The 17,619-nt window shown below is 32.5% G+C and overlaps 3 protein-coding genes across 3 annotated transcripts; 1 reads left to right on the forward strand and 2 right to left on the reverse strand.

The window, feature by feature from the left end:
* Positions 1-230: 230 nt before the first annotated feature.
* LOC134264546 (uncharacterized) lies at positions 231-3,525 on the reverse strand. The gene is made up of 2 exons (XM_062746839.1): positions 3,421-3,525; positions 231-2,532 (listed from the first exon to the last, which is right to left on the reverse strand). The coding sequence occupies exons 1-2, from the start codon at positions 3,488-3,490 to the stop codon at positions 1,109-1,111; spliced, it is 1,494 nt and encodes a 497-aa protein (XP_062602823.1). The 5' UTR covers positions 3,491-3,525; the 3' UTR covers positions 231-1,108.
* Positions 3,526-4,290: 765 nt separating this feature from the next.
* LOC134264531 (uncharacterized) lies at positions 4,291-4,623 on the reverse strand. The gene has a single exon (XM_062746820.1). It carries the CDS (start codon positions 4,621-4,623, stop codon positions 4,291-4,293), a length of 333 nt encoding a protein of 110 aa, XP_062602804.1.
* Positions 4,624-6,108: 1,485 nt separating this feature from the next.
* Positions 6,109-10,049, forward strand: LOC134264536 (zinc finger FYVE domain-containing protein 21-like). The gene is made up of 7 exons (XM_062746825.1): positions 6,109-6,248; positions 6,437-6,490; positions 6,637-6,805; positions 7,261-7,342; positions 7,753-7,850; positions 8,752-8,882; positions 9,622-10,049. The coding sequence occupies exons 1-7, from the start codon at positions 6,129-6,131 to the stop codon at positions 9,655-9,657; spliced, it is 690 nt and encodes a 229-aa protein (XP_062602809.1). The 5' UTR covers positions 6,109-6,128; the 3' UTR covers positions 9,658-10,049.
* The last annotated feature ends 7,570 nt before the right edge of the window (positions 10,050-17,619 follow it).

A 17,619-nucleotide genomic window follows, 5' to 3' on the forward strand; every position in this document is an offset into this window, starting at 1 on the left:
GTGGAATTTCTTTAATTTATATCTTATTTATTTATAAGTGAAATTGTGTGAAAATTACAAATGAGAATATAGACATGCACTTGTTGAATATTTTAGATAAAAAAATGTTTTAAATATTTGTGATGGTAAGTCTATAGCATTTGCCATAGCAACGGATGTTTGGAAATGCGGGGAAGACATCAACAATCATTTTAATTCTTAATACTTGAAATGATATTAAAACCACCCTATGTATTACAGAAAATGAAAATTATGTCATTATTAAGATTCCTTGATCTTTTATAAACCCTTGTATGCAAGTTTTACTGATTTTACTGGATATTTTGTTTATTAGTTGATAGTTTTTTGTTCATATTTTGGTTGTTAAACAACGTCAAATTTCGGTAAAGTCATAAGTTTTGTGAAAATCCCGGAATCACTCTATCTTAAATGCATATATCATTGACACAAACTGGTGAAAATTACATTTAGTTACTGGATTTCCAGTGTCACAAAAAATTGAAGAAAAATAGAACTTCCACGGACGTTGATTCAAGTTGTGGCCGCCTTTTTGAGGCTCTGTTTTAAGACTAGTGTTTATCCCCCTAGACAAATTAAAAGCGATAATAGACGTTGTCAACTGACGTTCTGTTCTTGACATTGCTAATGAAATCGAAACATCATAGGGAAAGATGGGGGATATTTTGAAATATGAGTGAAAAATGAAGATGAGTTGGTGCGAGAGGATACCCAGGCTTTTCATGAGAAAAAAAAAATATAGAAAAGGACAGCATTTTGTGAAATTACGTATTCGAATTGGACATTAGGGTGAGATGCCTCTATAACGTGACGTGACATACCTCACTTGACGTTACGTCGAAGTCTCCCCCGGGTTTCACAACTATCCATTTTCAGAAAGCTCGTGTGACCTTATTGGTAATTGGAATGTAGTGAAATTTTCCAGTATTGTTGCATTATGACTCTATTTTATAAATATGCCCATTGTTTGCTTTTATAAAATCACGATAGAATTTTAGAAAGAAATTCAACGAACTTTTGGATCAACCCTCATATATATTTAAATAACAATATAGACATGTAATCTGCATCACAAGGAAGCACTGATTCTTTAATCTGCTTCATCCTGGAGCATGGAATATTCTACATCGTATTTCTTATTCTCACTTTTCCTACTTCCTGTGAAATATTTACGAGCAAAACTGAAAGTAACAACTAGAACAAGAAGCAAACTGATAAAGAAAAACACGAGCATGAACACTGATCCCGGCCAAGCAGAGCTTCTGTAATTAACCTCGCTATGGACGTCGATCCCCCAAACATCGTCCAATAGACTGAAAGCTTTCGTAGAGTCATGTCCTATCCCGCCCACTACATACAATTCGTTCCACGTATTAAAAGCCATGGCGTCTGTTCGACAGCTTGGATATCTTCCGTGATCAAATTCGTTATCCGCTGAACCGTAACTTCCCGGGTCACTGGCTCTATCTGTTCCACCCATCCATGACCACATTTTATAGTCCAGGTCAAAGTACCAAAGGTCATTCAGAATGACATCTGGAACTTCATCCGAGATTGTTCTGGGGTCGGAGGAGGCCCCCTCTCCCCCAAACATCCACAGGTGCCCCTCACTATCCGTCCAACGAATTGCTCCTCTCCGACATCCAGGAATATTTTTCTCGTTTGCCAGGCCTTTTTTGCCATAATAACCTGCCAAGCACTTATTCGGATCTCCCATAATTTTAATCCATGTATTTTTCTTGCAGTCAAAATTCCACAGATCAGTGGAAAAGCCTGAATTGTTATGAGAATCCACTTTGTTTTTGTTTTTTGTGTTTCCAGAGAACATATAGAGCTGTTCATTGTGGGCGACCCAGGCCGTTGCCCCACTACGCCCTGCAGGATACGATATCTGGGGACGGATGATGCCTTTCCGGTGAAGCTCTGATGAGAGTTTCTCTTGCCTCCAATTAAGATCGATTAGGCTGTACTCCCACATGTCATCCAACTGATCCAAAGTCTCAGAAATGCCTCCAAAGACCATCATTTTTGTATGCATACACCACACAACAGCGTCTGCTCTTGGATTGGGGGACTCACCAAGGCTCTCATTCCTCATATTCTTAAGCATCTCTGACAATGGAAGCCACTCTTTCTTCTTGAACACAAAGACCCAGGTGTCTCCAAGCACCTGTTGGTCCTTATTCATCCCCCCAAACACCACAATCAGTGTCCCAGGTACCCCACACATGGAGGCAAACCTCCTGGGAACAGGTGCCCTATTTTTATTTTTGGAAGATATGTCCATGCTTTCCGATCCAGGATGTTCCAAAGTCCATTTTCTTTCCCTGACATTGTATTTCCAGAGATCGTTTTTCATGGATGGCCGACCATTATAGATACCTTTTCCGCCGAACACCCAGGTGTTGAAAACGTCTTCCTGCCAAAATGAACCTCCTCCCCTGCCACCGATGGACGTCTTAGAGGGTTCCTGATTCCCATGGCTATTTCCAAAGGCCCATCTAAACCTAATGCCTGAAAATAAAATTTGAAAAAATCTTACTCTTTTTCGTTGAACATATAATTTATAGCCCATTTGTTCTAATGCAGTAATGGGAAATAAAAAAAAAAAGATTTTTAAAATTCCCTGTATGTTCCTATTCTTCACAAGGTCTAGAACCACTAACCAAACATCTCAATCAGTGACACTGCTTTGTTAAGCTTTATTCACAATTTTGCAATGATATTTGCTATGTACATAAAAAAATCAAAATTGTGAAAAATTATAGCCTTGTCAGATATTTGGGACTTGGTTTTCCTGTGTACAGATGTAACTTGATTGAGAGGGTTTCAAGTCACCTCTCAAAGTGCATGACAAAGATCTGCACTCTTTCAAACACCATGACATTACTATAACGGGGATCTGAAGTTTACTCGGACGCAGATTATTGCAAGGCCATGCGGAGTAATGCCCCTTTAACTCTGCCAATTCTTTTTTGATTTTAAACTTTGTAGGCCAATCATTATATATGTGAATGTTTCCTAAAATTGTATTTTGTGGTCGCACACCTCCTTCAAGGTTCAAAGTTATACTATATGCTAATTAAATAAGATTGCGTTGTCTTATTTCAGTGGCGGATCCAGGAATCTTGAAAGGGGGTTGGGCTGTGTACCAGATGTATCTTGATTGAGAGGGGCCCCATCCACATTAAAAAATTCATCGATTTATTTTATCTTATGTATATTTGGACACAAAAGGGTCCGGGTCCCCTGAGCTTCCCTCTAAATCCACCAGTGCAATAAGGTGAAGAAAGGTAACGCTTTTGATTTTGCAAGGTCCAAAGTGAACGTACACAAATGACGTAGAAAAGATTCAAGTTTGAAAGTTTTCAAAATCAAGGCAAAGTTTGTAATCTTACTTACCCTTAACAGAAGAAGTGGTTAAAATCAACAGAAAAATTACAAACATAAAATTCCTCCCAAGTGTACCCATTTCGCAATTTTAGTGAAACAGAAAGTAAAAGCTAGAGGTATTCCGATTTTTAGCTCCAAGAGTATGCTAATTGATGTAAAATGTTCCTTGGTGTCATATTGAATTTTAAATTATTATTTCCTTTCTTTTATTGCCTAAAAACAAACAAACAAATAAAATATACAAGAATGAATGAATAAATAAATAAATCATAGACACCCCTCAGTTTAATTGATAGTTAAAAAAATATTATCTACTGTATTGTACATTCTGTAGTCTGTATGAATGAATGAATGAATAAATAAATAAATAAATAAATAAATAAATAAATTAATTAATTAATTAATTAATTTGAAAAAGCAAAAAATTTTATTAATCGCACACTACTTTTTGTACTGTGGTCGTGCTTTCTTTTAAAATACAGAGAATATATAATATTCTGTAGGTTAATTTTTTAAAAACCTACACCTTTTCCGTTGAATTCAGAAAAAACATATTAAAATAATATTAAATAATGATAAATGAATTGCAAAATATTTATTATTTAATTTTATTATTATCTATTATAATAAATGAAATCTACTTTGAACTTATTCTAAACAATTCGAAGTCTTTGTTGTTGTTGTTACTTACTTATGGTTACTTATGGCATTTTTCCAACACAGGTCCTGTCAAGGTCCTCTTCGTCGGACTCCAAACTTGCTTTGTGACTACTTGGGTGACTACCGTTGTAATCGGTTTTAAAGTCTACTTTGTAATTATAGAGCACATCCTGGTCCTTACAGAAGTTGTCTAGTCTATTCTTGAAAGTATTCAGAGTTTTAGCACTTATCCTCTGGTAAGCTATTCCATAGACTGACAGTTCTAACACTGAAGCTGAATTTTCTTATATTGAGTCTCGGTCTCTGTACAAACAGCTTCTTGGAATTCCCTCTTCCTTGTTCCCTAGTAACTTGGTCTCTCCTTAACTTGATAAAGTCTGCTGCTAATGGGTCGTACTTTCCACTTGTTATTTTGTACACTTCAATCATATCTCCTCGGTGGCGCCTGTACTTCAGCGTTGGTAGTTTTAGTTTCTTCAACCTTTCTTCATGGCTTAATTTTGCCAATCCTGGAATCTGCTTGGTAGCTCTTCTCTGCACTCCTTCCATCATCTCTATGTGTCTTGATTTGAAAGGGAACCAGACCGAACTCGCATAGTCTAAATGTGTCCTGACAAGTGTCTTATAAAGAGGAATGAAAGTTTCTTCGTCCAAATGTTGAAAACATTGTTGTTGTTAACAACGACAACAACAACAACAACAAAAACTTCGAATGTTTTAGAAAGAAAAATTAACCTTCAAACAAAATTAATAATTATTCTACTTTAAAAAAAAAAATTATGTTATAAAGCATGTGCCTAACAGTTACATCCATACACACACCCTGGAATCTGCCGAGCTATTAAAGTTATATACTAAAACAACAAAAAAGTGACCGTGACCTTGGACCCCCCTCCCCGAGAAGTCGACCCGTTTACCCGTGTATATCAAACCCCAAGGTCAAGGACAAGAGGTCGAATTTGGTGGTACCTGAAGAAAGGTCCTGTGCATGGTCAATCCATTCGTCTGTCTTTCTGTTTATTTGTTTGTCCGCTAAAACTTTAAATTTGCCCATAACTTAGGCCGGAGTGGGCGGGGCTGTGGCTCCATATTTTCACAGGTATATTCCTTGTGACAAGACCTTTCTTCAGGTACCACCAAATTCGACCTCTTGTCCTTGACCTTGGGGTTTGATCCACTTTTTATAAAAAAAAAATAGCAAACTTAAAACATAGCCCTAACTTTTGATCAGTTAAAATTGTGCTAGGGCTTTCAAGATTACTTCACATGAGTTTCTTGGTGACATCTTTCAATGGGTATAAATATTTTTGACCTTGACCTTATATTGTGGGCCACTTTTTAATAAAAAAAAAATAACAATTTTGGCCACAACTTTCTAATTGTTAGAAATAAGGCTTTCATAATTTATATTCCTTAAGGACACTCTCTACACCACTGCAAAATGTTTTTTGGACATTGGGGAAAATATACTGCATATTAAAAGGTGTTAATATTAAGCTTATCTATTTAATTTTCACTTTATGGTACGTGACATTTACCCCCAGAAGAAATGTTCAAACACAACACAGTATCCGTGAATAGATCGAAATCACAGTTGTTTACTTCCACAGAGAAAATACATGCAATTAACATTTTCAATTAATTTATTTTGGCCTTTTAAAATGTTCAGAAAACTTGAATTGGTTAAAAATTGAGTAATATACTGTAAATTTCTATTTTTTAGAATTTACATCTAAGGGCAGAACACTCTTAACTACAAAAAATAGCATAGAATCAGAACTCTCTAGTGTGCAGTGTAGAGAGGGTTCTTCCTTTGCCAATTGGGTACCAATAATTTTGACCTTTTAACCTTGACCTTGACTTACATTTGAGAAAATTCAACCATTGCCATAAGCTGCTATACAGGTACATCAGTGTTTCGCAAACACATCTTAATTTAAAAAAATATATAGATTATATATATTATCACTTTTCGTCGCCCGGGATACATTTAGGTACTTTGCGTCAATTAGATTATCGATTTGAGAAGAGGGATTCCGAAAGGTGTTTTGTCAAAGATGGCAGGACCTGAAAAGAAACTCGAGAGATCTAAGAGCGGACTTCGAATGATCCCCGTGTCTGACTCTGATTCGAGCCCATTTTCCCTCCCAGAACCTCCCTGGGTATCAGACGATGAGGTAAGTTAAATGAACCAGGAATGACATAGTGAACAGTTCCGTAAATTGCATCAATTTTATGCATAAAAAAATATACGCCCATCATAAAAAACAAAACAAAATAAGCCCAATGTCTTCTAAATGAGTTCATTGTTGCATATTGTAATTATTCGAATTCAAGAGGGATATTTCTCTTTCTTTTTTTCCAGTGCAAACTGTGTCAAAACTGCAGAGCAAAATTTGATTTCTTCAAAAGAAGAAAGGTAAACACTATTAAAAGAAGCAACACTGAACAGGCGTTAAATAAAAATATATAACAATTCCAAAATGTTATTTAAAATATTTAGATTTAAAAAAAACAGTCTAAATGATTACTATGGTGACAGATCTTGCCTATTTTTTGCCTCAGCATCACTGTCGTCGCTGTGGAAAGTGCTTCTGTAACGACTGTTGTCAGGAGAAGGTGAATTTACCCAGAATGCTATTCCTGGACCCAGTCCGTCATTGCCAAGTCTGCGTAGAGATTTCACGGAAAGAGGAGGACTTTTTTGAGAAGCATTTAAAAACACTGCTGAATGGTATATTTCTGTCATATAAATTTAGTTGATCTTTAATTGGTAGATTGTCAAAGTGTGATTTTTTGAGTTCTAGCTACTAGGCTTACAATAAGTTGAGACAGGAAGCAATTTTTCACTGTTTCAGTACCCAGAATTTGTCATTTGGAATTAAAAATTAGCAAAATAAACTATTGGACATTATTCTGAAACAGTCTCTTTAATCGACAATTCATCTTCACTTCAAAATTATTGAAATCCCTGAAATACGGTATACCTTTGACATGTCAAAGAGTTTCAATTTAAGTCTGAGCAAATTGTCGAAAGTCCTTTTTTGTTGAAATGTCTTTATTTTGAATTCTTTAATAGATATATCAAATTTTTATGACCATGCAATGAGTTCACAATAATGAGTTCTAGCAGTTTAAGATACAAATGTTTATCATCTAACAGATACTGCTGTTTTTTTTTTTTTTTAGGAGGTTATTTTAACGTGACTGATTCAGATACAGGACCAGATGAGGGATCTCTCTTTTTCGTCAAACTATCGGCCAATCACAGGTGAGGAACACTCTGAATGGTGTCCATTCTCATAAAATGGTCGGAAGATTTAAAAAAAAATTTTAAAAACGTTTTTTTTGTAGCATAGTGATTGCAGTATTGAGCTCAGTTATCTAATAAGATTTTGTGTGTTAATTCCATTTTAAGCTAGTATTTATACACTGTAGAGACAGTTGTTAAAATTTAGAACCATTTTCTACATTTGATTGATAACCAGCAGAAAGACCAATATAGAATATGAAATTAACAAGTGGAATAAAGAGTAGCTTTAAGAAATAATTTGACTATACACTGTACATGTATTTTTAAGGTATTTTAATGCTGAATGTTAATTCTTACAGATTGCACAGAACAACAAAAGATTTACATGTAATTGGTTTGACCTAAATTGTTTTAAAATCTAATTATAGACAGCTGCTATTTGAGGGAGATAATGACAAACACGAACCAGTTCAGATTGAGAAAATCGACACCTTGCAGATTCTACCATCAGGCAAAGATGAAGAAGGTGAAAAGATTTCTTTTTTAAAACAAAGTGATATTCAACCACTAGAAGAATGCTTTGCGTAATATTGGCTGAATTGAATGAAATAGTCAAAGAAGTTAAATTATGTTATCAATATTTTGGCTGCAAATGTTTCTATTATGTGTGTTTTTTTTCTGCCCCATATCGCTCTCAGATGAAATTTACTCAGGTAAACTACTAAACTTGTAAAAATTATTTTGTTGTGTATTGTTGTGTTACACTGGAGACCATTTTCTCGTTAATGTTGTGTAAACAGTTGTTTTTTTTTTAACCTCAGCATGAATATGGCTGGGGTGTAGAGTGTTTGTCTTGTCTGTCTTCCATTCTGTCGTGTATCAAATTTTGCATTTACATGTATATATACAAAAGCCCAATTTTTAAGAAACTATTAGAATATTTTTCTCATACATGTAATTCATGAACTCAGAATCACTTGATATTTGCATTATTGAACAAAGAAAAATTCAAATAGAATGTTTTAAAAAGGTGAATATATCTTAAAAAACAAATCACTTGATATTTGCATGAAAAAATATATTACTATAATTTGAACATGGTTTTTGCATAATAGAGAAATACTAGAAGTAAAGAGATAATCGCAAGAATCTCATGTGGCCATTTTATCATATATGTATATATAAGTTTGTTTGTATAAACTCCATACATAGTAGTATTTATCAGTTACTTGTTGAAGGATGATAAAGACACATTTTTTGTTCACAAGGTCAGAGTTTAAAGTTTAAGAGGTCAATATTATGGGTAAAATCCCTGGATGATTCAATTTCTATGCTTCACCTTAGGCATCATAATGTATTGAATTTATCTGTTGTTAATTTAGTAGAGATTTCTACCAGTAATAATTTGTTCATTATATGATTTTAAGGCAACACCTTAGCTGGGGGCATTGCAATAAAATACACCAACACCACTGGAGGGACGAACATCATTAAGATGATGGTGGACAGTGGGGGGAACAAAAAACCTGGACAAATCTGGATCGCTGCTATGCAGAAAGTAAGATCCTCCTCCATGGTCAATAGTTTCATACATTTATATACAATAAAACTCGGTTATAATCTAAAATTTTTATTCTGTATAAGGAAAATATGAAAAGTCTTCAACAGGAGGTTCCTTAGAGCCAGAGATTACCTGTATAAGCGATTATTTTATAACACAGAACAAAATGTTAATGCTATCATTAATATTATCAGGATATTTTTACCATAAAATGTATTTCCTGATGCCTATACATTTACAGGTGATATCAAAGTAACGGAGAATAAAATTACCCACATAAATTATAGTGACTAATATACAATAAAATACCTCCAGTCTTTAAGTTATCCAATTTTATCAATTAAAGGAAGGTTTAAATATATTTAAATATATATAGAAAAAACATGTTTTTCTTTTTTCTGTCATACTACATGTATCTGTAAGTGTTGAAGCTTATAGAGAGGAAAAAAACTGTATCCTGGTTCACTTATAAATATCACTACAGGATTTGAATTTTTGTTACACAAAATCAGTGTTATATTTCATTCAGAAAATACTATTCAATGATGAAAAATTTGATATGCGGAACTCTATTTTTTTTTAATGCAAATTGAGCAGGAAGCTTACAGTGTAAATGTCAACATGTGCATAGCACACGGGATGTGCCTTCCTGTTTGTACACTACCTTCCTGGATTTAACTTCCTGAAATTAAATTTGATCATATTATTAAAATTCACGCATTATTTATCACTGCAGGCATTTAAAATGGTATATGATGCTAGAGCAAAGTAAACGATGGAGAAATAATTGAGAGAGGAGGCAGAAAAAGAGAACGAAAGAGACAGAGAGAAAGTCAAAACAGAAATATGTTTTATGTGTCATATATCAGTACTATATTGTTATGATTTTATAACTTTTAAAACACAGAGGCATTTTGTTTGATTGAATCATGGACTCTCTTGCCAGATATATGTGTAGTTTGTGTCGTGTCTGTGATTATATAAGTACATGTTTATAAATACTCTTCGTATGGAACATACTATTTAATCATTCAATGTTTCATGCATTTATCTACTTATATATAGATGTGATACACATTGCACTGTGTGTTCATTTGCATATATTTCTGAATACAGTCAGACTTCAGTATCTGGGAAATGTATTTGTAAGGGCCCTTGGGTACACTGTATTCAAAGTTTTTTGTAGAATTTATTATGTAGAAATAGCTCTGGTACATCAAATCATGAGATATAATTTTTCTGACAATCCTGCAATTGTATAAAAGTATTTCTTGTTCTTGAGATATTTCGTGGGTTATCAGTAAAACACGATATAAATAAGTGCCAGGGAAGTATGTGTTTTTTTGTAATACACATGTAATTGTAATTTGTTATAAATGTATATTTTGTTTACAATATTTTTTAAAACGAGGGGAACAAAAACCTCGCTGTAAGCTTCACTTTCTTATACCAATAAATATGTTTGATATAAGCATTTTTTACTGTATATGGTGAAATCACTAATTTTCGTTGTTTTTGAGGTAGGAGATTTTCTTTTGTTATAACCACAAAATGTAAAATTTTTATGCATCATTGTTTACACATATAATTAAATCCTACAAACCAATAACCACATCAAACCTCGAAATTTTGACCCCATGAAAATATGTGATTTTACAGTGTTACAGTGAATCCTGTCATAATAAATCTGGTATCTCAATAACTCTGCAATATGTCTTCAATGTCCTTGTTTTTATAGAAAATCGTGTCATAATAAAAAAAAAATCTCAATTTTGCATCTCAAACATGAATTATCTTTAGGCTTTTTTGCTATGAATCTTGTCATAATACAAATTTTTATCTTATCTTAACTTAAGCATCTCACAATCTCAGATATCTCAATATTATATATTTTATGATAGCCCTATCATATTTGAGATAATGGAGTTTGACTGTATAAACACCACCCTAAAGGTGAAGGTTATATATACTAAGTACATGTATATACACTGATATACTAAATTGTTGCTTTGTATTGATAGGTTGTAATCTATTGGTTACTGTTGAATAAGCATTGTTCTTCTTATGTTAATTAAATTAAAGAAGAAGACTTAATGAATGTTCTTCTACATACTGTACTGTACATGAAAACAGGATTTTTTTCCTATTCTGTGACTTGCACTTCTTGCAGACTGTATTTAAAAGATCATTTGATGAAAACCAATATTGTATCTATCTGTGGTGCAGTTTGTTTTTAATGCATGGTTTTAAAAGTTCATTTGTATGAAGTAACCAATTTTTTGTTTATCTCTTGTAATCATCTTTAGGTACATATTATGCAGTTTGTTTTTCAAATTACAATGCTAAAAAATGTTGTAAAATGCATTTTACCATCCAAACATAATTGTATTTATGTACATAATGATTTCAAAAGAAGTGAAATTTTGTTTTTCTAGCACATTTAAAGAAAAATAATAACTTTTCATTTAAAGTCATTGTAAAAATTGCTTGTAAAAATATCATGATATTATCGTGATATTCTGGGAAAAAAATCATGATATATCACGATACAAAATTTTTGGCGATACCCATCCCTACTGTTTACTGTCAAAATAATATGTATAAATTTATGCACAACTTGAAGGGTGATATTTTTTTTTAAAATACTAATTAAATTAAATTTTTTTTTTCCCAACAAATTTTTATAAGTGAATATAAAAGCTTTAAGATGGACCAAAAATAGAGAATTTCAGTGGAAGTATGATGTAGTTAAAAGCAACTGAAACCATGACTTTGGTTAGAATATGAAGAGAAGCCATATTTTAAACATCTTAAAGACTTTGATAAACATTTTAGTGACGTTGACAAAACTTTCAGAGTGAATTGGATATAGATAACTGCATTGCTTAAGTTTTCCAAATATATAAGTCCAATACATTTCTTTAACAGCGGTGTTTACAATATGGATTAATTAGTTAATGTGCTGTTTGTAGAGAATGTAATGAAAGTTGGTGCTAAGCAGCAGTATTGCTGTAAGTGATTGAATGTTCTGTATATAATATTTAACATATAATTATGTATTGTATATACTGTAAATAGTGTATATAATTTATACATATAATTATTAATTTAAATACTTAACATATGTCTATTTAAAAGCAATAAAAAAGCATTAGAGTCAGCAGAAGGCATAATGGTTCATGGGATATATTTATTTTATCTATGTAGATAATCTAGATATTGTGTTGGTAAAAAAAAATACTTCTCATGTTACTCTATGGAATTTTGAATGTTATCTTTAATTGATGTAAAATTTTGTACTAAATAAACTCTCAATAAGAAACAGTTATATATTTTTTCTTGTCAAATTTATTTGATATGAATATTTGTCACTAATTAGCAGGACCCATTTAGGGAGAAATGTTTGTGTAAGTGTAGCAAAGAAAGATCATCCTTGTGGACAACTAATGTCTGTTTTAAATAAAACTTAAAAATAAAACTGCATAGTTTACACTTGTCTACTAGGTTTGAAAATTATTAATAAGGAAAACAAAGTGTGTTTGTGAAACGCTGATGCCCCCTTATGGCATTTGATGGCAAAGCTTTAAAAATGCAAGTAAAACCCTCAAAAATGTTGTTACTCTAAGAAATCATAAGGAATGACTTATCTTAATGAATATACTTAAAAATATAAAAGCGGCTATCCCAAGTACAAACTGTTCTAAAGTGATGGCCAAGGTTATTTTTTTTAAAGTGGGTCAAAGGTCAAGGTCACAATCTATTGTTACCATGGAAAGACTTTGTCACAAGAAATACACATGCCAAAAATAAGAGCGCTTACGGACAGGGCAAAAACTATTAACATTGAATCTTCGATTACGGGGAAATAAAATTCACACACATAAAATATAAGACCAAGGATGTTAAAATTTACCACCAAGTTAAATGGTGTCTTTGTTTCCTTCATCAGTAAAAAGAGGGCTGTTTAATTTTTTGTGGAGGTACATGCAAAGAGTGCTTTCCCTTCACTCAATTGAACGTTTCAATCTATATAGATAGGAAAAAAAAAACGTTTACAAAAGAGAGAAAAGGTTGAACTCCTTTGAGCCTATATAGCTATATGCAATGGCCGAGAATGCATAACAGCACAATGAACGAATCTTTCGGTTCATGGGAGGCGTATTGCCAAAATTCGAATAAAACACACACACACACCCAGAACTAATATGAAATTAAGATAAAAGGGAATGTACAACATGAATAAGTTTTCACTCAAGTCACCCTACTCCTCTGTGAAACTTGAAGACTTAGAGAACACGAAGTGCCGAAGTTTAAGAGGGAAAAAGGAAACTACGGCAAATGTTTCGCTTCAGCAAAAGAAGGGCGAAACCTTCTGTTATTTGTCCATAAAGTGAGTCATCATAGTCACTTATATACCTACAAAGAGAAATGGAATTCTTTAGTATCGAATTAACTTCAAAATCCTCACAAAAATTCAGAATACTTCCATATTGGCTCTTTGTTTTCCTCTGTTACATTTGTTCATGAAACCAAAAAATAAAAAAAAAGTTTGTTAAAACATTTATTATAATTTATAAATTTAATAAATACAAATCTTTGAAGAGATCAAAGCCGTTCATTTTATCTATCGGAGAGAATTATTCTTTCATTTAAAAATTCATCTTCGCTATCCAAGGATTTCTGATACCCTCATTTATGAAGAGAGTAGCGTATCAAAAAGTCTTGGCTGGAGGACATGTTAAAATTGAATACTGCTTTTTGTTCAAGATTGCTTTGTCCCAATTCTCTCTGAAATATGACCGTCGGTTATGACCACATTGGAAATTTGAAAAACGACCTCTTAAAGACCTTAATTTATAACGGAGACGTAGCAACCTTTTTGAAACTTGGGGGCCAGCCAGAAAAAAAACTTGACATACTTAAAATTGTCAAAACTCGAAATCCCATCATTTTAAGCTCACCTGGACGAAGTCAAGCGTCCTACCTATAGTCTCTTTTCCAAGTACTAGAACTGAATCATTCTTGGGTTAAACTACCTGACCTAATGGACCAGGTTAAAAACTGGCTCATCCCCAAGTAACCTTGGACTATATTTTCATGCACTTTTTTGAATTAAAACACTGTATTCATGGATGATGCTGACTTGACTTTTTTCAAATACTGAATCTGACTTACATTTCAAAGAAGTTAATTAACAACTGATGCACATTTCTTGACATATATTCAAATATTTGACCAGGTTCAAATAAGTTCAAATAAATTGAAGATAGGTACAATTGAATTAAAGATAGATACAATTGAATTAAAGATAGGTACAAGTTAACCTTAGGCCACATAATTTCTAGGTACAAATGAATTATACCTATCTTTTGGAACAATTCAATTAAAGATAGGTGAACCCTATCTCTAATTCATTTGAGGATTACTGTGGTATAATTGATTTAAAGAATACAATTGATTTGAAGATAGGTTCCTACAAAGGATTTTAGTACAATTCAATTATACCTAGGTTCAATTCGTTTTATGTTTTTTCAAATGCTGAACATGACCTACATTTCTTATTGATAAAAATTGTATATCAGGCTTGTATTTAAGTTTTCTTTTGCGCCAGCTGTGACGCGGAAAGTGTCATTGTTATTGCAAGTAATTAAAGATATCAATTCAATTGTACCTATCTTTAAATGGACCAAATTAGCATTTGGAAGATGTTTATTGTGATCATGAATTACATACACTAATTCTTACAATTGATTTTGCATTTGAAGTTAATTAACAACTGGAATATATGTTAAGTTAAATTTTGGAGAAAATGCAAACAGATGTGTTGGAGATTTCATTTGTATAAGAAATGCCTAAGCCATATATACCTAATCCAAATTAGCCAGAAGGATTCATCTAGGGATACAAACTTTTAGACCTGCATGCTTCGGATGCTGGATGTAACCTAGATTCATTATAGTCGTTTTTTCCCAAGTAACTTTAATTTAAGTCTTACCCGAAGCAGAGACGCACCTGTCAGAGGGTACAAAGATCTAGGAATGCACCTACAAACTTATGTGGAATGCTGGATCCCATGTGAACGAACAGGTAAATATTTATAAGTGTTCTAATTCCAAGTAACTATATAATTATATATTTAGGTTAACTTCTTTCAACGGCTTTCAGGAATGCACAGTATAACACATATCTTTGGAAGCTGGATCTGCATGACCAACATTTATAATGCGATTAAATAGGGATAATGTTTAAAGTTAAGCTAGGTTCATTTTGAAGTACCTGTACTATGGAAATGTATCTACATGTACATTGTATGTGTGAGGGTCCGTGTAACACTTAACAATTCAAATTTCTAAAATGATTTTAAGTTTTAGATGTTACACATGTAACATATTACTTTAAGTTTCTAACTTTCAAAAACTCAAACTGATTTGGTCTATTGAAATTAAATATTTTAGTTCAAACATCTAAATTTTCAAATTTCCAAACAGGTTTTAGAATTTTAAGTTTTTAGATTTTTACCTTTAATATTCAAAATTCAAATTTCCAAAAACCTATTTTGTATTTCAAACTTTTTAGTCTTTAATCTACCGTTTCTTCAAAAACTTTAGCTTAACAATCTAAAATTCAACAACATTTTTTTGTATTTTGATTACCGGTATTTAGAATTTACTTCAAACTTCCAACTTCCAAACGTTTTAGATTTCTAGAAATTTAGAATTTTGATCCAAACACTAAACTTTTAAATAACCGAAACACTTTTTACATTTTGAGTTTTTAGAAGTTTACTTCAAAAAACAAAAATATCAAATTCCAAACCCGGTTTGAATTTTGAAACTATTTCAAAAACTCTTGGTTACGCAAATGAGCTTTTAGATAGTTGAAATATTGAATTAATATTCAGAATTCAAATCGGGTTTGGAAATTTGATATTTTGGATATTTAAAGTAAAATTATAAAAACTCCTAAGTGTTTCGGTTATTTGATATTTCAACATTTGAATCAAAATTCCAAATTTCTATAAATCTAAAGCGTTTGAAAGTCGAAATTTAGATGTTTGAAGTTAATTTCAAATAATCAGAGGACAAATTATGTTACTGAACTTTGGATTGCTAAGCGTGCATTTTCTGAACAAACAGTAGATTAAAAACTTAAAAGTTTAAAGTACAAGAATCTGTTTTGAAAAGTTGAATTTTGAAAATATAAGGTAAAAATGTAAAATATTAAAATCCGAAATCCTGAAATTTCAAATACCAAATCAGTTTAAGTTTTTGAAATTTAGAAATTTAATTTAATATATTAACATTCTAAAAGTCAAAATCATTTTAGACATTTGAATTGTTAAGTGTTACACGGACCGTGTAAGGTTTTGTTTTACTTAAGATAGCATTCATTAAAGTGAGCTTTTTAATCTTTGGGTTACATGTAGCAAAATTTTTTTTTAAATGAAAACACGCAGCTCTTCAAGCTTATAAGATAGACAAATTGTGTTGTTATTTTGATACCGACATTTTGGTTTACAATGTACTTAATGTATATAAGAAGTTTTTAGACTTGCACCTCCTCTGGTGTATAATCTTTTTAAATCCCACGATCGACGTATGCTGATGAGTTTTTAAATTTCACCTCTATATTTTTTTTTCATGTCACCTTGATAGTATTAGAGAGTTTAACTGTACGATATCGGGATCATTAAGTGCAACGTCAAGCATGCGGAAGTCAGCGATTGATAAGTTATTACGTTTAGTATGGGAAAAAATGAAGCAATTATAATTAGTTCATTTAAAAAAATATATCCCTTTTTTCTCATTACGCTATACATAGGTATTTTTTTTTTTACAGTTTGATTTTCAAACCTCCTTAAATTTATTAATTAATGATTAATAATACAAGTTCCGTATTGAATAAGAGCTCATAATAGTCACATTATAGCATATCGTTCGATTTTCTTGTGACTCATTCCGGAGCTCTTAACGTGGAACCGTTACGTAATATAACGATTTTAAACAAAACTCTATTGATAAGCCGTTATAGAAAGATGCCAGACACAAATGGAACTCTTCCAGAGGTTTTGTGAAAAGCTGTTTTTCTTGGATTTCATAAAGCGAACATCTGATACACTTTCAGAGAATTTCATTTGTTTTTAGCTCACCTGAGCCAAAGGCTCAAGTGAGCTTTTCTGATCACAATTTGTCCGTTGTCTGTCGTCGTCGTCGTCGTCGTTGTCGTCGTTGTTGTCGTCGTTGTCAACTTTTCACATTTTCGACTTCTTCTCAAGAACCGCTGGGCCAATTTCAACCAAACTTGCCACAAAGCATTCTTGGGTGAAGGGGATTCAAGTTTGTTCAAATGAAGGGCCAGGCTCTCATTCAAGGGGAGATAATTGGGAATTAATGAAAATTTGATGGTATGTTTTAAAAATCTTCTCAAGAACCACTGAGCCAGGAAAGATGAAACTTATGGGGAAACATCCTCAGGTAGTGTAGATTCAAGTTTGTTCAAATCATGAACCCCGGGTAAGGGCGGGGCCAAAATGGCCGACCAAAGTTTTACATAGAAATATATAGGAAAATTCTTTAAAAATCTTCTTCTCAAGAATAATAAAGCCATAATTGATCATATTTATATGACAGCATCCTCAGATAGTGTAGATTCAAGTTTGTTCAAACCATGACCCCCGGGGTAGGGCGGGGCCACAATGGCCAACCAAAGTTTTACAAAGAAATATATAGGAAAT

This window comes from Saccostrea cucullata, unplaced genomic scaffold, assembly GCF_032062105.1.
Source record: "Saccostrea cucullata isolate Sc308-1 unplaced genomic scaffold, CSIRO_AGI_Scuc_v1 ctg934, whole genome shotgun sequence".
In the NCBI taxonomy this organism is placed as follows: domain Eukaryota; kingdom Metazoa; phylum Mollusca; class Bivalvia; order Ostreida; family Ostreidae; genus Saccostrea; species Saccostrea cuccullata.

What these genes read in the sequence shown, in the direction of transcription:
- LOC134264531 (XM_062746820.1), bottom strand. Translation starts at nt 4,623, where the DNA reads ATGATGGAAGGAGTGCAGAGAAGAGCTACCAAGCAGATTCCAGGATTG.
- LOC134264546 (XM_062746839.1), bottom strand. Translation starts at nt 3,490, where the DNA reads ATGGGTACACTTGGGAGGAATTTTATGTTTGTAATTTTTCTGTTGATT. An exon ending in AACCACTTCTTCTGTTAAGG is followed by an intron (nt 2,533 to 3,420) that starts GTAAGTAAGATT and finishes TTTTATTTTCAG; the next exon opens with GCATTAGGTTTAGATGGGCC.
- LOC134264536 (XM_062746825.1), top strand. Translation starts at nt 6,129, where the DNA reads ATGGCAGGACCTGAAAAGAAACTCGAGAGATCTAAGAGCGGACTTCGA. An exon ending in CCTGGGTATCAGACGATGAG is followed by an intron (nt 6,249 to 6,436) that starts GTAAGTTAAATG and finishes CTTTTTTTCCAG; the next exon opens with TGCAAACTGTGTCAAAACTG. An exon ending in ATCAGGCAAAGATGAAGAAG is followed by an intron (nt 7,851 to 8,751) that starts GTGAAAAGATTT and finishes TATGATTTTAAG; the next exon opens with GCAACACCTTAGCTGGGGGC.